The sequence below is a fragment of the Pelodiscus sinensis genome, chromosome 1, assembly GCF_052426305.1.
Source record: "Pelodiscus sinensis isolate ZL-2025 chromosome 1, ASM5242630v1, whole genome shotgun sequence".
Lineage (NCBI taxonomy): Eukaryota > Metazoa > Chordata > Testudines > Trionychidae > Pelodiscus > Pelodiscus sinensis.
In genome coordinates, this window is record NC_143052.1 from 62,868,109 (window position 1) to 62,893,795 (window position 25,687).

At 41.9% G+C, this 25,687-nt stretch overlaps 1 protein-coding gene across 7 annotated transcripts in view; it reads left to right on the forward strand.

The window, feature by feature from the left end:
- The window catches only part of TBC1D30 (TBC1 domain family member 30), an 87,379-nt gene extending 69,334 nt beyond the window's left edge, over nt 1–18,045 (forward strand). For 2 of the 7 annotated variants that reach the window (XM_025188265.3, XM_006130200.5), the window contains 5 exons: nt 11,794–11,906; nt 12,139–12,269; nt 15,112–15,318; nt 15,531–15,587; nt 17,021–18,045. In XM_025188265.3, coding sequence (XP_025044050.2) covers nt 11,794–11,906; nt 12,139–12,269; nt 15,112–15,318; nt 15,531–15,587; nt 17,021–17,802 — 1,290 coding nt within the window. In that variant the 3' untranslated portion in view covers nt 17,803–18,045. The remainder of the gene's footprint in view (nt 1–11,793; nt 11,907–12,138; nt 12,270–15,111; nt 15,319–15,530; nt 15,588–17,020) is intronic. The other 5 variants (XM_025188266.3, XM_006130201.5, XM_025188268.3 and 2 more) reach the window with 3 other exon arrangements.
- The last annotated feature ends 7,642 nt before the right edge of the window (nt 18,046–25,687 follow it).

Genomic DNA, 25,687 nt, shown 5'->3' on the forward strand with positions numbered 1-25,687 from the left:
GCTATCAGATTGGTTTCACGTGATTTGTTCATTAGAAATCCATATTTGTGATACCTATCACCTTATTATAATTAGAAGACAAATAACAGGTAAACTGCAGGCCCAAGAGAAGGGCAGGGAGGGAAGAATCTTTTAACTGTTGTAATTATTAATGGTACCTTCCCTTTATATTTATCTTAATTATTTCTTCTCACCTCAACCTAAGTGATAAATAGTCCAAAGTGTTTACCTGTTATGTACCTCTGATGATAACCTTTAGGACTGGCTAGTATTATAGCTGATATGGGGGGGGTCCCACAAGGCTCTGATACTTTCCCTTCAGAAGTTTAAATAGAATGTTTAATTTTTCTGTGTTCTCTCTATTAAGAAAGTTTGCTTGGTCTTATGTCTTAATGTCCTTCCTGAACTAATTTTTCACTAAACAGAACAAAAAAATTGAAAACAAGTGTAAGTCAGTACATGGACACCTGTAAGGTACATATAATTATCAGGGGTGCCGAAGCATCAGCAATGGGCCCTTCCCACAACAGCTATGAGTAAGAGCAGTGCTGGCTGCCTCACTGCTTGCTCCGGTTTGACCCTGTGGCTCTTCTGTCACAACAGGGGGCCCACGGAACCAAAACTGAGTGAGTGCTGGTGTGACGAGATACAGGGGGTTGCAGCACCACTCACATTTGCCCCAGGGCTCTTCCATCAGGACAGGTTTGGGACTTACAGTACCAAAACTGAGTGGCACTGCAGCTTGGTTGCAAGGGGGTTGTGGTGTTGCTCAGGTTTGGACAGAGGTCTGCAGGGCCAAATCTGAATGGGCAGTAGAGTGACCAGTGCTGCTCCTTCTTGACATTTGTTATGGGGTCAGTTCCTGCAGCCGGGGCTCTTGCCTTTGCCTCTATGATCTGCCTAACTTGACCTGACTTCCAGCCTGACTCCACTTCCACTAGCTAATCTTTTGCAAGGTTTGCTGTGTGATAGCTTCAAGAAGTGTGGCATATGCCCACAAGGGAGAGCCAACCAGGAAAAAGGTGGTGGGAGTCTGGGTCATTCCCTGTGGAAAAAATATTTGCAAGCATTCCTGAACCACTTTATTCAAAGAACAGTTATTTTTACTAGAATCGGTGTGGTATATTGTTTTCAGCATCTACAAAGGAGTGAGCCAGAAATGTGTTGGAAGGGTGATGCTCTTATGTTCTTGAAAGTATTTTACCAAATCGGAAATACAGGGATCATTTATCTAACAAATGTTCAGGGTTTTGTTTTTTTATGGGGAGAGAAGGGAAGGGTTGGGCTATAGTAGTGTAATCCATTTGGTTTTTCCAATCATTTCAGTAGAGACAGCCTCTGGACCCACTATTCAAGTAACTCTCAATCTTTTCAGACTACTGTACTCATTTCAGGAGTCTGATTTGTTATGCATGCCCCCAAGTTTTACTTGAAAATGGAATCAGGGTCCCAGAGGCAAAAGTGTAGCCCCTGGTGCAGGAGCTGCTTACAAAGGACTTGCTTAGAAAATGCAACATAAAAATACAACAGTGTCAGAGTACACAGTCCTTAAAAATTGCTCTCATTTTTACCATATATTTATAAAATAAATCAATTGTAATATGAATATTGTACTCACATTTCAGTGTATAGTATATAGCGCAGTATAAACAAGTCATTGTATGAATTTTTTGTTTGTACTGGCTTCATTAGTGCACTTCACTAGGTAAATATGATTCTAGATGAGTTGATATACTCCCTGGAAGACCTTTGCATACTCCCAGGGACATGCATACTGTTAGTTGAGAACTACTGCACTATTCCACCTGTTCTCATGTGCTCATATTCTGCGTACACTCCTTTTTAAAAATATTTCTCTTGCATGGAGATTATGTATACACACAGGGCTCAGTACATAAGCAAGCCTTTGAAAATTTGACTCTTCAGTTATGAGGTTTTAGTCTGGTGCCGGAAGGAGCCAGGCTGGAGGAGCAAACAAGTCCCAGAGTTAACTCATTTTTCAGATTAAACAATTTAAGAAAGTAAGCATTGGTTCCACGTGTTTTAAATAATAGACAAAAAAAGCATTTTTAGGACTAGAAGCTAAACAAATACAATATTAAGGCATGTAATTTCATTGGTCTGCAAATAAACACCTTAGTTCTGAGATTTGGCACAATGCTGTATGCCAAGTGTCTGCAACAATTTGTGTTAGCTTAGTAAGTTATGTCTTAGGGGATGTCTACACAACACAGTTTTTTTTCGGAAAAATGGCCATTTTTCCAAAAAAACTTGAATTATGTCCAAACTGTAATCATGTTCTTTCAAAAGAAAATCGAAAGAACAGAGGGGGTTTTCTGGCATTGGTAATCCTCTTTCTACAAGGTAGAAGCCTTTTTCTGAAAGAGCTATTTCAGAAAAAGGCATGTGTGGATGGGGAAGAGAGAGTTATTTCGGAAGAAGAGGAAAGAGGAAAAAGCACGGGTGACCTGGTGGCCACTCTGTCAATTGTAATCACAGTTTAAATGCAAGATAGCGTCTATTCAGTGTGGATGCTATTTTTTTAAAAAAAACAGATCACTTTTTTGATGCGCTTTGGCAGTGTGGATGCGCTCTTTCAGAAGAAGTTTTTTTGGAAGATCCCTTCCGGAAAAGCTTCTTCCTAAAGAAGCCTGAAGTCTAGACGTAGCCTTGATGCCTTTATAACAACACTTGCTTCTTGAAAGTAGTGACATTCATACAGGAGCGGCCTGAGGCTGGCTGAGGCAGCTGGTGCCCCAGGTGGGTGGCGCATTTGGCGCTCCCGCCCCGCACGGCCGTCAAGGGCCGTGACGTCATCATTGGGCGCCTGGGCCAGCGGCGCTCTATGCAACTGCCTAGTTCGCCTAGGCTCACGGGCCGCCCCTGCATTCATATAAATGTCTGGGGTATTTTTTAAGTGTGTTATTCAGGAAGGAAATGGGGAGATAATAGAAAAAGGGGAGAGAGGGATTAGTGAGTGTATATCATGGGCGTAATATAAAACTTTGGCAACTAGGAGCAAATGGAGATGAACAGAACTGTTTTACATAAAGAATAACAAACATATAGAATAAGTTATTTAGGCTGCTGAAGAACTGAAATGAATTCCTTACAAACCTAGAGTTCTTTCTCCATGGGGAAGGAATTAAGGGATATGATAAAGCAGAAAGGTGGGTTGGTGATCAAAAAAAAAATGGGTAGATATGTTGGGCTGAAGTGGTTTTCCCCATTACTCCTCAACCAAAACATTTCCATTCTGGTAGATTTGTGCAATATCACTGTTTGAAGCACAGAAAACATTTCTCCTTCTCAATTGCAGGAAGGTTCTGTAGTTTCATCTAGGGGGAAGTTTCATTTCACGCTGTGGGATTTTGAGGGGCATTCTTCTGATCTGGGGTATATGCACATACCTCAAGATATAAAAGTCTCTTAATGCCAAAACCCATTAAACTGCACAATTTGTCCTCTTTTTCTAACCCAGCCATGAATGTTCCAACTCCTGCTTCTAATTGCTTGCATCCCTGCATCTGAGGAAACATATTTTTTCTCTTCTGTCAGGAAGACTTGGCATTCAATCAATATTTGTGTCATTCTTTGTGCATTAAGCACAGAGCCATGAACAGATTATTTAGAACCATTTTCAGAATTTACATTTATCTTAATGAAGACCATTTTGCCTTCAGATTAAAATGTCACTGGAAAAACATACAAACCAAGAGTTTCTCCCAATGCTAATAAGAAATTTCAAAATTCCTGGCTTTGAGAAGCCACTTAATTTCAAAATGAGTAAAAGTCATTCTTTTAAAAATGTTTTGAAACAATGTTTTGTTGAGAGTCTTTTATTCTTAATACAAGTTTTTAATGGAGTCTGGAAGTGCTGAGTATTTGTGCACATAAAAATAGAAAATCTTTATCAGATGCTGAATTAAATAGTTACAAGCTAAGCAATAGCATTGCAAAGGATGATGTATTGATGCTGTGATTGAATGTATTTCTGTGTTCACACCCTCCACACTTGTAATAATCTTTGTACAAAATATGCCTTGTGAGGTATTATTTAAAAACTTAGGACTCACTGGTCAATAATATCATCGTGGAATGTATGTAGCAATATTAAATGTAAAGTTTGAATTCAGTAGCACATGGTCAAATTCAGGTAGCCCTGACTAAGCAAATGTTGTTTAAACAGGTTTATCTTGAACAAAGGAATGTATGTTTACCTCAGTTTGCATACAAGTAGAAAACAGGATCCTCGGGCCAGCAAGAGGATGCAAACTAGTTTCTGAAGGACAACTAAGGATAACACCTGTAGCTGGTTATCATCAAATTTGATTGGCAATACCGTGAAATGTGATAAACTTAATAGGCTAGACTTGGTTCAAGGTAAAATGCTTACCACATATTCCCAGGAACACTACTGACCAAATTCTCATATCAGGACCTTCCCCTAACCCTACTTCCCAAGTCAAAGGGCTGGTTCCTTTGTCTTAGATGAAATAGAGCAGCGGTTCCCAACGTTTTCCAGATGGGGACCCATTTTGATAATTCAGGAAGACTTGGTGACCTGTGGCAATTCAAAAATGGGGAGAAGGGAGGGCAGAGCCACCTGGAAAGACACTTGGCAACCCTTTTGAAATGTAATGGCCACCCATATTTGGGTCCCGATCCATAGGTTGGGAAACCCTGAAATAGAGGGAGAGATAGAAAGAGAGACCCTGGGGTGTCTTTGCCTTTCACTTTTATAACTCAATCACCCTTTGAAATGCATTGTCCTGAGGATTACCCTGAGATCAGTGGGTTTTGTCCTATGCTCCAATGACCCCTTGGGGTGCATGTCTGAGGAGGCTGTGAAAGGTTGTCATTACCACAGAACAACAGTTTTCCATCTGAGGTCTTCAGATTATATTCAAGATTTCCAAAGGGGTTCATACCTCTATTTGAATTTTTTTAGCAGTCCGCAAATGCATGAAGGTTGAAAAACACTGCCCTAAATTTCCTTCCTGTTGTCAGAATAAAGACAATGTCTTCTGGTGAAAGAGGTTCCATGTGGTTGCTTGCTAAAATGCATATTTATTTGTTTCTGTCCCTCTTCATTGCCAAAGAATGGCTGCTTGACAAGTGATTGCCCATCAGCTTGGATGACATTTAACTGGAGGTGTCAGCTTGTCCTCTGTCTTTGAGGCAATGGATTCACTCACTCCCCAAACTTATCACTCCCCAAACATTGAGTCATAATTTCATAACTCTTAATAGGCTTTTTGTTCATGCATTTCACCATGAGATAGTTGACCAGTGTGGTGGTAGTTTTCAAATGATATGTCATAAGGCATATTTTCTACAAAGATTATTACAATAGTGCAAAGGGTATGAATAAAGAGGTGCATTTGGTCACATTGTATTATCTTTCTTTCTCTTGTAAGCATTACTGACTTTGTAGTTAAATACAATTTTTATTTTTTAATCTAACCTAATCCATTATTAAATTTAAACTGATACTTCGGTATCTCCATTCAAAGTAGCTGGTGGGTGGAGAGTAAAAGGGCAATGAACCTCTAATATTTAAACTGTTTAACAGTGAAGAACACACATTTTGGGGGAAATTTGGAACTAGGAGTATGTTGGGGTCACCCTGAATGTAGTAACCAAGGCTGGTGGAAATCAGAGTGTGACTTATGTGTTGTTGACAGACTGTTGGGGTCATTGTTGCTAGACCAGGACTACAGCTATACACCGACACTATAACAGGGATGTTAACTGGTAACCAGATAAATGGTTACCTGGTAAGCATCACCCTTACCTGGCCATGGCAGCTCCTATAGGGAGTGCGGTGGGGAGCAGCCTGTGGCAGGGGCCATTCTAGCCTGACCCCAAGAGATGGGGGTCACTCCAGCCCCACTGGAGTGGCCCCCTTGCTCACCCGCCTTTAATTAGTTAAACTGGATTTTACATCCCTACAGACATTCAGGGTGTGACTTACATGCTGTTTGCCTCTTTGTGAGTGGGGAGCTACAAGAACAAAGCATTCTGAGCTGCCCAAGGTGGTAGGGCATGTGGTGACAACTCAGTGTACCCCAAAATGTGACATGCTGCCACACAAGAACTCTTGCACAAGAACACGTCCACACTGCCATGTGCTTTTGCACAAGAGCTCCCATGGCAGTGTGGACGCTCTCTTGCGTAAGAAAGCTCTGATGGCCATTTTAGCCATAGGGCTTTTTTGCGCAAGAAACCCCTGTCGAGCATCCACACTGCTCTCCTGCGCTAGAGGGCTTATACTAGTTAGAAAAGAGCATTGCTCTTGCGCAAGAATCCCTCTTTTACCACGCTTTACTGTAAATCTTCTTGTACAAGAGCGGGCGAGCACTGTGGACGCTCTGCGGAAGAACGGCCATTCTTGTGCAAGAACTTGCCAATGTAGACATAGCCAATGTGTCTGTCACAAATAATTAATCAGAAAATGATTAAAAGTGAAAGACTTAAAATTTGGTGAACTTGTCATTGTTTTGTTTACTTGCATTTATCTCCACTGGGGCAACAAAATCAATGAAATCCATTTAATGTTTATTTATAATCTCAGGGTACCTCCTGCTGGTCACTTTGGGAACTAGCGCTTCAGCACTGGGGCTGGTGTCCCTTTCAGCTGGTGTCACGCCTTCTGATACCTTCCTAGGTCAGGTCCCCTGCACTCTAGAGTCCTCCCCTCCCAGGGAATCTCCAGTCCCCCTATACCAACCTTGCCTCAGTGACCTACTGCCAGTTGTCATCTAGCCCCTTGCCTCAGGGGCAAATTGCAGTCTGAAATGGCGACTCATCACTGGCAAGAGGGTGTGGACGTGCTCCCTTGCCTACTCTGGCTGCTCCCCTGCAGCCTTAGTACACTTAGGTCTTGCCTCAGACTCTGAGGCCTGGGAGTGAGGTCAGGCCAAGGCTCCCCAGCTCTGCCTGCTTTTCCCTAGCTCCCTGGCTGCTCTATCTACAGCCCTAGTATTCTCAGACCTAGTCTCTGGCCCTGGAGCTGAGAATGAGGTCATTTAACTCATTATCAATATTCTCCCTGGCATCCGGAATGGCACTATTATGACAGACAACATACCAGATGGTTCCCCTATCACTACGGGGCACCATGTCATACCTCCACTGCCCCCCTACACCTGCACAGAGGTCTGTGACCTCTATATGTTCAGACTGATTGTATTCCCCATCTGAGGGCACGGACCTAGAGAAAGGGTAAATTGAGGATGAACCAACAGTCTAGCAATCAGACATACCACCCAATGATAACTCCTCCTCCGCTCCTGATGAAGCAGTAATCCTGAATGATCCAGCACCTAGTTATGACCTTAAACAGTTCCAGGCACTATTTAAGAGAGTAGCTATCAGTCAGGAGGTAGTCTTATCAGAGGTGCAGGAAAAACACCACAAGCTCTTAAAGAACCTGCAGCTCTCTGCAAAATCCAAAATTGTCCTGCCTCTATACGAAGCTATTCTTGAAGCAGCAGACAAAGTATGGCTAACCCCAGCAATGGCCCTCCAACCAACAAAAGAGCCAATAGAAAGTATTTTGTCCAAACAAAGGGCATGAAATTCCTGTAGTTACACCCTCAGCCTAACTTTTTGATGATTGATGCTGCAAACCAAAGGCCCAAAAACCCGCAGCACAAGGCTCAGACACAGGACAAAGACCACAAACACCTCCATGTCTTCAGGAGGAAGATGTACTCCTCCTCAACTCTGCAGTTTCACATAGCCAACTATACAGCGTTGCTTGTAAATCATGATTTCGACAATTACGCAAAACTAATAGAGCTTATGTACAATATTGTAGAGGACAAAAGACCTATCCTTAAGGCAATCATTGAAGAGGGATACACTGTATCCCGGACAGTGCTAAAATGGCCCTTGATGCTGCAGATACTGCAGCTAGGTCTACTGTGACGTCTGTGGTAATGAGACGTGCATCTTGGCTGCAAGCAGCAGGAGTCTCTAAGGACCTCCAGGCCAAAGTAGACCTGCCATTTGATAAGACCAAATTATTTGCCACAGGTACTGACGAGGCCTTGTACTCTAGCAAAGATTCGCACACTACTTTGCACACATTGGGGAGGTACACTCCACCCTACTGGAGGAAGTGCTACACACCTTACCAGAGACACAGGCACACAGCCTTTACTAGACAACAGCAGTACTGGCCTTTTGAACAGAATCGCTTCCGACCTCGAAACCACTGTAGAAGAGCCCCTAACAACCGCTCTTCCACGACTCATGCCTCTAGGCAGCAACTTTGAGAATTTGGTCGAGGGTCTGGCCAACCTCCCTTCCGCTCCAGTACTTGGCGAGTCCAACATATTTCACCACCGCTTGCGCCCTTATTACAATCAGTGGGCAGCAATCACTACAGGTGGGTGGGTACTAGAAATCATCAGCTGTGACTATTATATCCCCTTCAAAGCAGTCCCCCCAACCTTCCCACCCTCTCCCTCTTTCTTCAGGGACCCCTCTCATGACACACCACTCCGCCAAGAGGTGCAACATCTCCTCAATATAGGAACCATAGAACGAGTCCCAAAAAGATTTGAAGGGAGAGGTTTTTATTCAAACTACTTTCTCACTGAGAAGAGGTCATGGGGTTGGATGCCCATCTTGGACCTTCAGCAATTAAATGAGTACCTCTGCAAGCAGCGATTCAGAATGATCATTCTCGCCATTATAATTCCAGCACTGGACAGAGTGGAGTGGTTTGCAGTCCTCGACCCTCAAGATGCATATTTTCACATCACAATACATGCCCCACACAGGCGCTTCCTATGATTTGTGGTACCCTCACATTATTTCCAGTAGAAAGTCCTCCCATTTGGACTCTCCTCTGCCCCCAGAGTCTTTTCCAAGACCCTCACAGTGGCAGCAACACATCTCAGATGCAACGGCATTACAATATTCCCCTATCTGGATGACTGCCTTTTCAAGAGTCCGTCACAACATGCCACGAGAAGCACGATCAGGTTTACAAAGGCCTTTCTTCAGTCACTAGGCTTCATTATCAATTAGTAGAGATCCAAACTGTGCTCTGTGCAATCCCTAGAGTTCATAGGTGCTCACATAGACTCGTGCTGTTATGGAATCTATCTTCCCAATCACCGTTTCAACAATATAGAAAGCCTCATCACTATCGTTACCACTAGCCCAACCATACCCATCCTAACTTGCTCAAGCTTATGGGACACGTGGCAGCCACCACATACGTAGTTCCATACACTTCCGATGTTTTCAGCACTGGATTTCTTCATAGCACACACCAGCCAGTCGCCAGGTCCACAGCCACGTATCACCTCCTCCACGGGTCCTTACTTCCCTCCAATGGTGGACCCAGTGGACACAGAACTTATGTAAAGGGGTGCCTTTCCACCAAAAGCAGCCATCCAAACAGATTACTATGGACGCCTCACTGATGAGGTGGGGTGCACACTTCCAACAACAGATTGTGCAAGGGAATGGGTCCAAAAACGAGTCCAAACTCCACATAAACTTGCTCGAGCTTCGAGCAGTTCACAGCGTGTGCAAGCACTTCCTCCCACACATCCAGGGCTCTTCAGAGCGTATCCGCACCAACAAGATGACTACTATGTTCTACACCAATTGCCAAGACGGTACGAGATCCCAGTCGTTATTTGAAGAGGCAATCAAGCTGTGGAATTGGTGTATCCACCACAACATAACTATTATGGCAGCATACTTACCTGGGAATAAGAATATTATGGCAGACACCCTCAGCTGCAACTTCCTCAAAGAGCACGAGTGGGAGCTGCAAGATCACATCATCCATGAGCTCTTTTAACGTTGGGGTGTACTGCAGATAGACCTCTTTGTGACCAGACAGAAGTCCAAATGTCCCCAGTACTGTTCAGGAGCGGGCGTAGGATATGGCTACCTGGGAGATGCAATGCTCCTTTCTTGGGGGACCCATTTACTATACACCTTTCCTCCCATCCTCCTCATTCCCAGAGTCCTCCGAAAGATACAGGAAGATGGGGCCCAAGTGATTCAATAGCCCCAGCGTGGTCTCAACAGACATGATTCCCATGTCTTTATCAACTGTTTCTACGACCTCCCTGCCCGCTTCTGAACCACCCGGACCTTCTCTCTCAGAACAAGGGCTCAATACTACATCCCCAACCATGAACGCTATGCTTGATGGCTTGGTACCTATCTGGTTCTTAGAAGCGGAGCAGCAGTGTTCCCAGCAAGTGAGAAACATACTGCTGCACAGCAGGAGGCAAACAACACACAAGCCTTACCTGTACAGATGGCATCACTTTACACAGTGGTGCACACACAAAAAAATCCAAACCTCTGGGGCGCTACTGGAATATATTATGCACCTGAAACAACAAAATTTACCATTCTCATCACTCCAAGTGCACATAGTGGCCATTACGGCCTTCCATCCCCCCATTGATAGGTTCTCCATATTTTCCTATCCCATCTGTAAGAGATTCTGGAAGGGTCTACAAAACCTTCATCCACAGTGTACACCCATACCTCCCACGTGGGACTTAGGATTGGTTCTCCACACACTCACAAACCCACCTTTTGAACCAATGGCAACTTTATCACTTACCTTCCTCACCATGAAGATGCTATTCCTCTTTGGAATCACGTCCACAGGGTGGATTAGCAAACTTGTAGTGCTCGTGACTTTGCCTCCATACATGATCTTTCACAAGCACAAGATTATTCTGTGGCCTCATCCATCCTTTTTACCCAAAGTTAGGTCGGAATTCCATATCAATGAACAATTAGTCCTTCCCACCCTCTATCCAAAATGGCACTGCTCCTGAGAAGAGACTTCATTACACATTCTGAATGTTAGAAGGGCAATTGCCTTCTATCTTGATAGGACTCAGTCCTTTCGATTATCCCAGAGATTGCTGATATCCCTGGCTGAAAGGTTCAAGGGACTACCACTGTCTTCTCAGCGCTGATAACATCATGCATTACTTCCTGTTAATCGCTCTAGAACAGGTCATTACCGATGACTCCAGGGGCCCATTCTACCAGAGCAATGACGACATCAGCGGCTTTCCTAAAGGGGGTCTCACTCCAGGAAATACTCAGAGCAGCAACATGGTTGTCAAATTACACATTCATAAAGCACTATGCTATTCTACCATGCTCCACAACAGATACTGCAGTAGCCACGATGGTCCTCTCCACAATTTGTAGCAATTAATCGAAGCCCACTGTCCATCTCATGGGCACTGCTACATAGTTGCCAACAGTGGAGCACCCACAGGGACATCAGTTGAAGAAGAAAGAGAAGTTACTTACTTCATGCAGTAACAATTGTTCTTTGAGATGTGTGTGTCTCCGTGGGTGCTCCACGACTTGACCTCATCCCTACTTCTTCGGGCAATAATAGCAGCCCATGAGGGCGTCAAAGAAGAAACAGAGGGAAAAGCCAGCTGTGCACGCTACTTCAGAGGCAGGAATGCTGCTCTCCGCTTGCACACGCGCAGCCTGCCTGATGATTGTTTGAAAGTCTCTGATCCATAGCGCTGGGATGAGCCCAACACCAACAATGGAGCACCCATGGGGGGACACACCTCGAAGAACAATCGTTGCTGCAGGAAGTGAGTAACTTCTCTTTACATCATAAAATCAGAGCTTTTATGTTTCCTTTTGAACATGTGAATATGCAGTGTTTACTCTTACAGACCTATGAAATCTGTGCAGTGCTGTAGTTTTAGTGGGGCTATTGTTACCAGCACAATTGTAAAAGGTGCATTTTTTTTCTAGACAGTTTATTCCATGGCACAGTTTCCTTTTCCACAATTGGCAGAATTGAGGGAGAAATATACATACAACATTACTCCATTCCCTGCAACCGTAAAATCAACTTCACTTTCAGGGTAAGTCTGTAGTATATCCAGAAAAATCTAACCATCTGTACTCTAATATAGCCTCTATTAGTCTGCATTTGTCTCTATATTGATCTTATAAAACTACTGTAGCAGAAAGGCTAATTTAGTTGCTTTTCCCATTGCACATCTAAAATAGATGAAGACCTTTAGTAATGATTGGTTAGCATTGATGCACTGATGTGTCTAAGACCTGCTTTCTTTTCCATTGGTTTTCATTCAGCAGCAGACTAGGCAGAAATAGAGATAGTGATGAGGAGAATGACCTGGATGACGATGATTCGATTGCCAATGCAGTTGGCTGCCTTGGACCATTGAGTGGGCTCTTGGCACCAGAGCTAAAACAAATCAAAGGTAGGCACAATTTCAATTCATTCTGAACTATACAGATATATTGGTGTGAGCTTGATTCGCCTGCAGGTTAACTATGAAATGTATGGTTGGAATTGTATGCAGACACCATTAGGAATATTCTGTAACTTGCTGTACAGTCTTTGGATACTTGGCCTACTAAATTAAACCACTTGTGTGGTGTATAATAGGTGATGGTTCGGAATAAAAATTTTTGCCATGATTATTACCCAAAAATTTCCAACAGTCCTAAAACTAAGCTGAATAGAGCTGTTGGGAGCTTAGCATTTTTGAGAATCCCAAAGATAATTGAATAGGGCCTTATAAGCCTAACCCTAAAAAAGATTCTGGTTTTGGTTACCATGTGTTTATATAGCACCAGAATCCATGAGCGAGTTATGCAGGTCATCTCCACCCCATTCTTATATGACGTGTGCGATAACAGAAGTTCCCTTGGAGTTGTTGCACAGTGTGCCAGTCATGCCACTGAGCCCACCTGTCTGCCCTCTGGGATGCCCCACCACAACATCCTGCTAGGTTAGAAGTGCTGGTCTCCCTTAGCCAAGACACAGGCTATTACCCTAAGGTAACAGCTCCTCAGGAGAGCAACATAGACACTGAACCCACTCAGTTCTGGGAGGGCTCAGCTATAAGGCCATTTACAGCACATCTCCAAAGAGGATCTAAACCCCAAATAAATCCATCTTACTCTGTATAAAAATTTTAAACTAATAAGGTTAGCCCCCTTTACCAATGAAAGAGAGATATCCACAGTGGTTGCTCTGTCCCCCTTCTCCCCCTCCGCCCCCCTCCCCGGTAGCAATTATTTACACTGGTCTTGATAATAAACAAAAGTTCTTCCATGCAGAAGAACAGCTCTTGGGCAAAAGCCTTTTGTGCAAAAACAGAACTTTATTAATTATGCAAATGAGGCACATGATATTCCATGTTTTGCTTCATTTGCATATTTTTTGTACAAAATGGGGGCAGTATAGACATAGCCTAAGGGTATGTCTACACTACGGGATAAGGTCAAATTAAGTTACACACACAACTTCAGCAACGTTAATTGTGTAGCTGAAGTTGAATTACCTTAACTCAACTTTTGGTGCAGTCCACACTGCAGGAAGTCGAAGGGAGAACATTCTCCCTTCGACATCCCTTACTCCTCGAGGAAGCAGGACTACCGGCATCAACCAGAGTGCCCCCCTCAGTTCAAATTAGCATGTCTTCACTAGACCCGCTAAGTCAAACTCTGAAAGATTGACAGCAGCAGCTTCAGTCTTCTCTGTAGTGTAGACACACCCTAAGAGAAATGGTAACAAAACATACTCCTCATTCTAGTTCTTATCTCGGATGCAATTTTTCATAGGTCAGAATTTATCCTTTTTCCTGGCCTGGGTCTGTCAGCTTCTTTTATATCCTCTTTAGGTGGGAGGGCAGTTTTAAAGACTAGCTGAAAACAAAAGCCTGACAAAAAGCCTGACAAAAGACTTCCCCAGGTCAGGAACACTTTGTTTAGTTTCCTCAGCCCCATGGGAAAATACCAGATTCAAGATGGATTCCAGTACCAGGTAGCATATAGTCAAATGTCATTCTAGGACCAATCACAGTATGGGCTTACAGCAGTGTGTCTCAAAGTGGACTGTGGCCCTGCCAAGTATGCTGCAGGTGGGCCCATGCCACTTTGTTTATCTAAACTGCCTGTAGCCACGGAGCCTGGCAGCTCCGACTGGCTGTGGTTTGCTGTTCCAGCCAAGGGCAGCTGTGGGAAGTGGAGTGGCCCAGACTTTCCTATATATAATAAAATGGCTATAGAATCTGATTTTTGTGAACTTTTTCTCTCAAAGATGCAATTTTCTGACGTTTTCTGTCATTTTCTTTCAATAGTTCTTAAGATGCACAGGAATGGTTACACGAAAAAGCTTCTTGGTATCCCTGATTGGCAGCCATTAACATTGTTCATTTTTATCATTGTAATATCAAGAATCTTTCTTGGATCGCACAGGCCTTTGCTTATTAGTGGAATGGTTACAGTTGTTCTGTCTGTTTCTTTACCAGCAACTATTTCTGTTGGATTTAATTTAAATATTCCTCCTGGTTGTGTTTGCCGAAATCTGTACGCTAGAGCTCTCCATTAGATATTGTTTTCTTTCTTTTCTTGGAGGACTTCAAGTCTGCAGCTGCTGCCTCAGACTGACACTTACTCAGAACGTTAAATCATTATTGCTAGGCCTAATCCAAACAAACATCCCATGAAATAAGTTATCCCTTTGACCCCAATGTGCCATTTTAGCGTCACATCAGAAACAGCTGAGAAAATAAGTTGCACTGCTCTTGTTGCTCTGCCCGTCTTTGATCATACAAACTCCCTAGCAGTCTGCCTCTCCCTCTTCACCCACACCTGCTGATTCTGCTGCTCCCTCTGATCACTATCAGATAGTCAGTCATTTGACCAAATGACTAGTTTGACTGAAACAGAGTTACATATCAGTTCATGCAATGGTAGTCTCAACTTCTAATAACTTTGTATTTGAGAAACTTTGTTTACTTCTTGGTGATGTGAAATACCCACTTTAGTTGACTGTGCTGTATGTTTTTATGCAAACAATAAATTCAGTTTTATATGTTGGTCTATTGCGAGGTTTAATAAATTATAACAAATTAAATATTTAGAGTTTTATATAAGAATATAGTTATAATAGCTGTTTTTATTTCACAGTGCAGTGAAAATAACATGAGTTGGGCATGTATTTTCCTCTTGTATTTCCTTGGTTAATTATTAAGTGAGCACAGAGAATTCTGACGTATTCTTCACCCTCACTTTTTCCCCCACTGTGTACAGACCAGAATGGAGAACAGAGTTTGGGCTCTAGTAACATTGCGGAACTAAGTCCAGGGGCAATAGACTCCAGTAGAAGTGAATACCATGCTGCTTTTAACAGTATGATGATGGAGCGTATGACCACTGACATTAACGCTTTGAAAAGGCAGTATTCCCGAATAAAGAAAAAGCAGCAACAGCAGGTTCACCAGGTGTATATTAGATCAGGTAATGTATCAGAACATGCTCTTTCTCTTTATAAGCCAACTTCACTATCTGAAAAGAGAGGCAAAAAATATTTTGTCTCTTTAAATAATCAATACGTAGAGAGAGAGGACAAAAGAGAATGAATGAACTTGCAATACATTAATGATATGGCAGAAGCAATTTCATTCAAGAAAACCATATATAAGATGATGTCTTTGTTTTTCTTTTATCAGGGTCTGAAGATGACGACCCTGGGATCTTGTTAGGTCCCAGGGACCAGCTGAATAATGGTATCTACAAATGTCTTTGCTCTCTGGGTATATCACATTGGTTTTACTGATGAAAGTGTTAAAATCTGTGGCATCCTTGGACTTGACAATACTTATACATTGTTAAAGAAACGAAAATAATATACTTTAGGAAGCAAGGAGTAGATCTTCAGCTGGTGTAAATTGCTATAGCTCCATTTAAATCAGTGTATTGAAGTCAAGGGAGCTGCACCTCAAATAGTCATTTGCATCTCCAAGACTGACAGTTCAGGTCCAATCCAGGATGGCAGTGAGTATGTGGGAAATGAGTTTGTTCCCAGACCATTTCCTCATGGAGAGAGATCCACCTGATAATGAATACCACAATTGGCACTGATTGGCAACTTTGATGGCAGCATCAGCAGAGAGGCTGAAGATTTTAATAGGTGTGGAGACGGAGCTCCCATCTCACTGCTTGAGGTGATCCCTCCAAGTCACAGCTGAAACATGTTGATGGGCCATTGTAGGAAAGTTTGTTTCATTAGTGCTATACAAAACAGGCATATGGAGGGTTTTAGTCTCCAGAACAGACAGTCCAGCATGTTTCATGACTGTAAAATTCAAGTGAAAGAGGGGAAAAAAAGATATTTTAAAATACTGACAATGCATCTACTGCAAACAGAAGTGCTGGCCAAACTGAAACAATGCAATAGTAAGATACTCATTTCCAATGATTGCCAAATACTTTCTGATTTTGCTAACCATGATTAATGGACTACTTTATATTTAACACACTAATTCTGAGTCTATCACTGTGGTAAAATGGGAAGTCCTGATAGAAATAAGCTAGTTTGTCCTGATTTCAGTTCAGCATGAACAGATGTCTGTTAAAAATAAATTGGTGAATTTTTTCAGCTCTCTACTCAAGGAGTGGCCTGTGTGACTGACCGAGTGTAGAGACTGTATTGCCTCTTGCTGTTGAAGGAGGAGCGTAAAAGACAGGGAACTCGCTAATGCCCAGGTTAATGTTAACCTTTCTACGATAGCAGGCATGTGTACTCAATAAGAATAAAAAGCCCTGTGCGGGGCTATGCTCCGCTCTAAAGAAATACAAAGCAAAATCATATTGGCAATATTTTCACATTTCGGTGTCCCACCTCCTGTCGTGCTCCCTTCTGCAATTTGTAAAATGATATAACCAGTTTCTAGATAGCTGTTATTTTATCCGTAGTTACTGATTTAGGTATTAACAGTAAGAAAGCAGGTGGGACGAGGCAAAGCCTTTATTTACCATACTTTCTTGCTCTGTTTTTGACTACAGTATTAGAGGTATTCAGTTTCCACTAGGGTCAGTCCTACAAACCATCACCTAATCACAAGAAACAGCATGAAGACTGATTGGTGGGTGATCCCTGATGTAATGATTTGTTTTTGTTATTTAAAAATGTGTAACTTTTTTTAACCTTTTCTTTCAGACAAAGGGCCAGTTACCAGTCTTCTCCCCTCTCAGGTAAACCATTCTCCAGTCATAAACCACCTTCTTTTAGGAAAGAAGATGAGGACAACTAATAGAGCAGCCAAGAATGCGGTCATTCATATCCCAGGTCACGCAGGGGGCAAAATGTCACCCATTCCCTATGAGGATCTTAAAACAAAACTCAACTCTCCCTGGCGCACTCACATCCGAGTACATCGCAAGAACATAGCTAGAGCCAAAGGCCAACTGAGCTATGGGGATACCATAGGACTTATAGAAGAGCAGAGTGAAGGCTGCAAACCAAATAGCTGCAGTGCAAAGGAGGGCCCTCCAAGCATTTCTGATTTGGGGGAAAGAGAGGGAAGTGGCCTGGATAACAGGACTATTAGGAAAGCGGATGGACAGTCAGCTGAGCCTCTTCACAAGGACACTAATGCAAATATGTCAGTGGTTCAGATGAAATTAGAAGCATTGGAACTCACCCAAAATAACAAAACTGATGCTGAGCCAGTGTCTAATCAGCCGTGCCCAACACACTTGTCCGAATCATCTAGTTTGTCCAGTGACAGTGGAACATTGGCTAAATCTCCCCAAGCAAGCAATCCTAAATCACAAGTGTTTAGTCCTTTCCCCAGTGTCAAACCTCTTCGAAAATCAGCTGCAGCCCGAAATTTAGGTTTGTATGGCCCGACTGAAAGAACGCCAACGGTGCACTTTCCGCAGATGAGCAGAGGTTTCAACAAGTCCACCAATGGCAACAGTGGGACTAAAAAACGATGATGTACCTTCAGCACTTTATATTTCTGAAAAAAGGTATTGATTTTTTGTGTGTGTATGTGTGTCCAACAAAGTTTCTAAATAGTTTAATTCTTTAAATGAAGTAATGGAGCAAAAGTGATTAACAGATGTACAAATATGTATCCTTGAAAATTGTGCTCTTGTAACGTAAGGATAGATTAGGGAAAATGCACTGTGACATTGTAATGGTCCTGTAGTAAAATAAATATTGATTTGCCATGTGGAGTATGCCTCTACTTTTTAAATATAATCTGTAGGAGAAACTGTAGGGCTGCCTCCTTCCCCCCTTCCAAGGGTGCTCCATGACCCTCTCAGAGCTATCAAGATAACTTTTCTGTCTTATTCGCCTATACCTATCTACAAAGCATTCTGTATGACTATCTGCCTTGTGATTAAGTAGAACTGCCTTTAGATCTCAGTGTAGCTCCCTAACTAGCTAGAGGAGCTGCAATTAAACAACACAATATCAGGCAGGTATAGAAATCAAAAGCATGTCTTGCAGTGCTGAAAATTACCTCTAATATATGGGAGCAGCTGGCTGGGAATTCAAAAACTCTTCAGCAGCAGGTCTTGGCTACTGGTGTTACTGCTTTTCAGTTTGAAGTTGGTCAACTAAGCTAAAATAAGGAGAAAAACATGCCCTCTTTTCACAACATTACAGATTGCTACTAAAAAAGAACTGAAGAATCACTGTGTAGCATGATTAAGGATACATAGAGTTGTGGATTTATTGGTAAACCTCTTGACGACAGTGTGTTAAAAATAAAATCTGCAATTTCTTTCCATTTTAAGATAAGTCAAATTTAACATTAACTGTTGACTGACAGTGGGCAGAATTTACAAAACCATTTAAGTGACTTAGGAACTTAAGCCTCCCTTGCAAAAGTGATTTAGGAACCTAGGTTTCATTGGCATTCAACTCAACATCCACTTAAACAATCAGACCCACTCCAATTTCTAAAACAGATTCAGAAACAGGCCTGTGTATTGGGTATGTAAGCTTAACATTAATTCAATTAATTTATTTTGCTAGTGGCTCATAATTTTTTCTTAAATGTCCAGAATGTTGTGCCCTTCTTATGCAACTGTGAAATTTTTGAAGCTTGTAATTTCCTTAAGCCAAATAACCCTGATTCTCTTTCCATACTTATTCAAACAGTCAAACAGGGAACCTGAATGTAAAACACCAGGGATAATTCAACTTCAAGGTTGAAAACTCAAGTTCCAAAAAATACTCTGATTGCTCTTTTGCTGTTGACTCTACCATTATGAATATATTGGCTCTGGTTCCCACTATATTGCTTCAGGGTTGCACTGACATTAAACTAAAGTAATGCAGCAATTAATCAGCTCCACTGAATGTAGTGTTTGTCTCTTCCTGTATTATTTAAATGTGAACTTTAATGTATCATTGTTTATTCTTGTATCCCATAAAATACATAGGATGTGCTACAGATATTTATGTATCCCATAATTTTTTATAGTCTGTACAGTGTGCCCTGTTTGTTATTGTGAGGGCAATTTTATCTTGTTTTTGAATTTTTTAGACGTGTTTAGGTGTAATATAAATATAAAAATATGTATATTATAAACTTTAAAGAGATGGAGATCAGTCCTTGCCCATTGCCTCAGAGCTATGTAGGATATTTACCAATGACTACCTGTGAAGTTGAATACATTTTTTAAAATGTAGCATTTAATCATTGATCAGAGACTTGGAAGTTTTTTCAAAGAAGTGGAAACTAAGGAGGAAACCATACTGTGAATCAAACTCCCAGTGAATCAAACTCCCGTTTGTTACTGTGAATCAGATTTCCGGTATTAGTGTACTGTGCATATATACATATCTGTTAACCCTGTAAAAAAGACTGACATTCTAAACCAAATGATAAAATGTCAATTGTGTGCATTATCAGCACATAATATGATGTTAATATGCTTAACAGATAATCAGCTGTACTTGGATGGCAGTAAGCGTAAGAAATGCCATAAAAGAAAACTAATGCCAGAGTATCATATGCAGCCAGTATTTGATAAAGCTCAATGGGGGGGGGGGGAGCACCAGTTCCTTTAATAATGCCACACTTTTTATATGATGATTTTGACTAGTCAAATGAACTAAACACATTTAAAGTTCTGCTGCAGCCTGAAACATTCTATCCATGATTGACATAGATTCCTCACTTCATGCTAATGACTTCTACCACCTTTCTGAACCAGTATTAGCATCTCAGCAGATTTGGCACCTTTGGCATTGAAACCCTAAATTCAATTTCCTGAATGCTACATAGTGGCTACAAGTTGCTACAAATTAGTGCTACAAATTGAAGTACCATTCTGTCCTGAGAAGTGCCCAGAAGAGGACCAGAGAAGCAGAGAGAGAAGATGTCTGGCCTGGGGTTTCCAATATAGCATCCTGTCAGGTGGAGGACTACTGTGGAGTCCTGCAGCATTTGGAAATGAGGCCTTATAGCAGTGGATCTTGGTAGTTACAATGTCCATGCAGACTGCTGTGTTTTTGCTGGTCCCACAAGAGCCCTGGCAGGTTGGTATTTGCAAGAGATATGCTATTTTCAGGGTTTGGCTGTGTTTGTGCAGTAACAGCCACAAAGAAGACCAGGGTAGAGATAACTCTTAACTGTTCATTCCAGGGTGCACTGCACGGAACACCAGCATCCCTACAGGTTTATTTCTGGCCATACTCTGTACATAGGAATGGCAAATACTGATAAAATGCTATGCACTTTACATTCAATAAGTCTTCTTCTGACTAATGCTTTTTTTCCAGTAGATAATTAGATTATCATTTTTTTCCAGATCTTGGGTATTTTTAAATAAAACATACCCAATATGTCACTAATGTCAGATTAATCTTTACTATTATGATTACTTTTAAAAGAGCAAGAGACTTGGAATTTACTAAATAGATGCCTTCCAGAGATGGAATGTGGACTAAATTTGAGGAGATGCAGTGTCCACTCATTTCCACTAGGAGATGTTAATCACGCAAAAGAGCTCCGTCCTCTGTTGATGGAGCGAAATCTATTTTCATACTTGCTGGAAGCAATTGATTTTTGTCCTCGAACAATTAGAAAATAGAATTTTATATCGGCAACAGATACTATAAAATGCATTCAAAAGAATGAATTTGAATGGCAGTGAACTGATTTATTTCCTGATGTCTGGTACATGAGTAGCAGAAACTTGTGGGGGGAGGGGGAGAAATACAGCACCCTGTAATGAATGGAACTATTTCCTTTTCAAATACTAAAAATAATTAATAAATAATATATAATAATAAATATCTCAAATAATAAAACATGTTCTAAAAGCAATTTTAAAGTGAAAATTTCAATATAAATATATCCTTATTGCACTCTTCTTATTAGTAATACAAAAGTGAAGTAAGTTTGATGGTGAGAATTCAATGCTTTCAGCGAAATGCCGAATTACGTGAAGTGTATTATTGTAGTGAATTCTCATGCTCTTTTAAGGATAACAATCACCTGGTTTAATTGTAAGAGGCCAAACTCCTCCTGAGTATGACTTCATTGACTTAAATGGCATTAATGCACTGATGAATGTGCGCCTACAGATCTTCAGTAGCTGATGGCCTAGCAAAAATAAATCACTGCATATGGTGCCAAGTGGTCATAATAATAATTAGCACCAGGGACTTAATATAATGCTGTTACTGTACCACTCAGTATTAAAACTCATCCTGAAAAGCATCCTGCTTCTGCTGATCCTTGGCTCGTTTTTCTTCACACATCTCTTCTTGTAGGGAGGTTTATGCAATTAGGTGGGGCTTGCGCTGAGTATGATGGTTTGTGCTCTTTCTGATCGCCCAGCCTAGTTCACACCACTGTAAATATTTTGCCTCTGCCTCTCTCTCATTTTTTTCTTAGCATGCTCTAGCTTTCTTGTTGGGCCATGAATGGAAAAGGCAGCTACTAAGAGAGCCTGCTTCCAACTGCTGAAGGCCTCATAGGGTGCATCTACACAGTAGGACTTAATTCGAAATAAGCTACGCAAATTGAGCTATGTCAATTGCGTAGCTTGTTTTGAAATTGGGAGCATTTACACAGCACTTATTTCAAAATAGAGCACTCTTCCTCCAACTTCCCTTACTCCTCGTACACCTGAAGAAGTGGGCTGTGCCCACGAAAGCTCATGATACCATCTACATGTTTTGTTAGTCTGTAAAGTGCTACCAGACTACATTGTTTTTTAAGTTTATCTTCGTACAATGAGGGTTACAGGAGTTGGAGTAAGAAGTTCTCCAGCTTGACACTATTTCACCATTATTTCAAAATAACTGGCTGCTGTGTATCTGCCAGACTAAGCTATTTTGAAATAATATTGCTGTGTAGATGTACCCATAGAGTGACTGTAAGTCTTCAAAATGGACCTGGAAGTGAACAGGGACCTAACACTGAGAATGGAGTTAATGATGTTACTTTCCCTGATAGATCCAGGATATTTCTAGAAGAGCTCATTGATTGCCCCTTTATGAGTTTTTACCATAGGTTCGCTTTAGTTGCCTTACATATGTGCTTTTGTTAGGTGAAAGGGGGCCTGCCCTCAAGAAATTGCCAGAGTTTTGCAGGAAATGTTTTTTTTGAAAAACTTCCAAGAATTGCTATGACCTGCTACCGTTAAGTACACAAATACCATTTCCAGTATAATAGATTGACACCCTGGCACTATTCTTCTAAAAACAAAGTGTTTACTTAATGCAGGGGTGGGGAACCTTTTTGGAGTCAGGGGCCGCTAACTCACAGAAAAATCAGTTGGGTGCCTCACACAAATGAGAAGCAAATATAAATAAATAAATTAAAAAAACCCTCCTCACTGACATGGCCTCTGATTGAGAAGGAGAAAGACACTCCCCACATTCCACTCACACGCCAGAGCCTGGGTGGGGGCCAGTAGATTTTGTGTGTTCCAGCCCCATGGGGATGAGGTCAGGACTGGAGCATCAGCATAGGCTACCTAATGCTGGGGGGAAGCCCTGAATCTCTGTGGCTGGATCCAGGCAAGCCAGAGACCACGTGTGGGCCCTGGGCCTTGGGTTCCCCACCCCTAAGTGTAACTTAGTGTAATCTTCCCTGATAGAATTAATCTAACCATAAATCAAAGCAAATGTAAATCCCTTGACAATTCTTGAGTACAGGTTAAAAGTATCTGAACCGTAAACACATATACAGAGCAATACTAAATGGCTGCATTCTGTATCCAGTGATCAGTTGCCTGCAGCTGCTGCTAGCAATCTTACATTGTTTCATAGGAATATAGTTAGCATTTGCAATCAAACAGACATCTTTATTATCCAAGTCTACAGACACATATTCATCAATCCTGTTTCTATCTGTATTTTACTATAGCTTTCTCTCTCTAAGCCTCTCTCTGTAAGTCTCCTTCTGTTCCATCACTGCAGCTGTTTGTGTGGTTGCTGCTGCTGCTTCTTTCAGGTCATCGTCTTTGCTGTTCTTTGCTCTTGTAAGTGTCTTTCTTCTAATGTGATAGTCTTCTACGCCCAGCCTTGACTGACTTTTGCCTGTTGATTGCCTGTCAGTTCAGTTTTTCTGGCCACTATCCCCTTTCAGATTGGCTTATTTCCCAATCCTGACATTAGCATATTTTATCTTCCAATCACCTTTAAGCCAACTCTGATTGGCCCATACTTACAGTGCAAACATAATCACTAAATCTGTCTTTCAATCAAAATTGTTACCTAACAAGTGTTAGTATTCTGCACTTTGTACTGGTCTGGTCTGGTGACTCACCTAGTTTTGGACTGAAAATGTTTGACTGATGCCGCCCTGCAGTGTTGGAGGTGGTCTCAATGAAAAGTGAACTGTTTTTCATGAAACATTTTTACAATTGTTAGTGGATAATAAATGTTATAACTGTGACTACTTGACTGTAGAGTTTGCAACATGAGTGAGAAAGATATTTTCACTCTTCCCAAGCACCTTTATCAGGGAGATGCTATTTCAGCTTCAGCTAATGCCACCCTAAGCCAATTTTCAGTAGTGAGTAAAGTTCATACTATATCTGACTCAAAACCCTAGCCTGGGACTGGCTTTGCTGCATAATCCCTGTTTTTTTTTCCAGTGCTTGCTCATGTCCATTTCACAATAGGGCTACGTCTGGACTGTTTGTTTTTTGCGGAAGAGGAAATGCAAATGAAGCGCTCATTTGCAAATCTCGCACTCTCATTTGCATATTCTCTTCTGATCCTTTTTGCAGAAGAGGTTTTGTGAAAAAAACCCGCAATGTAGACGAGGCCATTTTTCGGAAAGAAAACCTTTTTGTGCAAGATCCTGTAAACCTCATTTTTTGAGGAAGAAGGGATCATGCGCAAAAGGGTTTTTTTCTGAAAAATAGCCCCATCTACACTGTGGGTTTTTTTTGCAAAAACCTCTTCCACAAAAATGATTGGAAAAGAATATGCAAATGAAAGCATGAGATTTTGTCAGCCGGCGGTCAGGGCAGTGTGTGTGTGTATGTTTCCGAGAAAAGGTTTAACGTCCGTGCCTTTACTGCTAGGACCGGGGTCCCATCGCAGAGGGTGGCCAGCAGGCCAACAGACGCCCCGTTATATAGGAAGAGCTTATTACATCTTAGATTTCAGCTGCTAGAATTTCATAATTCCTTCGCAGCAGGCAGCCTTGGAGAAAGACTGAAAGATGCCCCAGTGGATCCTGTCACCTGGGAGTGACACAGATCCAAACGCCCAAGCTCTTCCTATAACTGTCCCTTTAGACCGGCTGAAGTTCTTTTAAATTGTGCTTGGTTCTGTTACAGCAACTGAAGGAGTCAGGTTAAAACTTAAACAGTTACAGGTTTATTAAAGAAGCTTATAAATCATATGGTTACAATGGCTATTGCTCTATTTCTTAACTATTAGCAAAATATAGGTCTTAAAAATGGTTACAAAGAAGATAAAGATAGAAAAATAGAAATAATGGTACCAAGTAACAGCTTACTCTTTCTATGTGTACACTTAAGACAGAGGACCACATCCAGGTACCATTTTTACCCCCTTCTGTGCCTCTCGACTCCAGCATGTCAGGCCAGGGCCGGTCCCTCAATTCCTAGGAAAGACGAAAATACGAGGTGGGCGTCCCCATAGAACCTCGGGAGGTCAAACACCTAACCCGACCAGCAGGTAGAGGGTAGAATGACACTCCAAGTGAGTGTATGCTGGGCCCATCTTATATACCCATGGGGTCACGTATTTCTCTTTCTTATCTGTAATGCCAATTGATGCTGGTCTGTCTGCTGTGAGACCAGTTCTTACAAGGGAGTTGTGAACTTAATTTACACTTGTAAGAGAGAATTGAGATGATTAAATTTTGAAGTACAGGACATTGTTTTCTCAGTGGGAAATTCCTCTTCCTGGGACTGTGTGTGTTCGAATCAACATAGGTGCCAGCCGCAGCCTCGAGGCCAGCTTATTGACTTAGCTGCTCTCTATCCACATATCTGTGTTTCAGCTTCTCAGGATCAGATGAGCCAGCATAGACTATGCTGATTTTATTGCTCCTTCTCTGTCCTGTATGCTTCAGGAAGGCAAATAAGATGGATGATATGGAGGTGGGCTGTCTGGCCACAGATTTGCAAATGACAAAAAACACTGTAGAAGTAGCCTGGGGGTACGGCTAAATTACATGCCTCTGACGACAGAGGCATGTGAAATAGTCAGTTGCACAAGGCATAAGGGAGCGGTCAACAAAGGCTTCCCTTGTCGTCCAATCTGCGTCTTCACTCACGTGCTGTGCTGATGATCAACTGAGCCAGCACAGCGTGGTGGCCATTTTTATTTTAATGAAGCCAGGGATATTTAAATCCCTGCTTC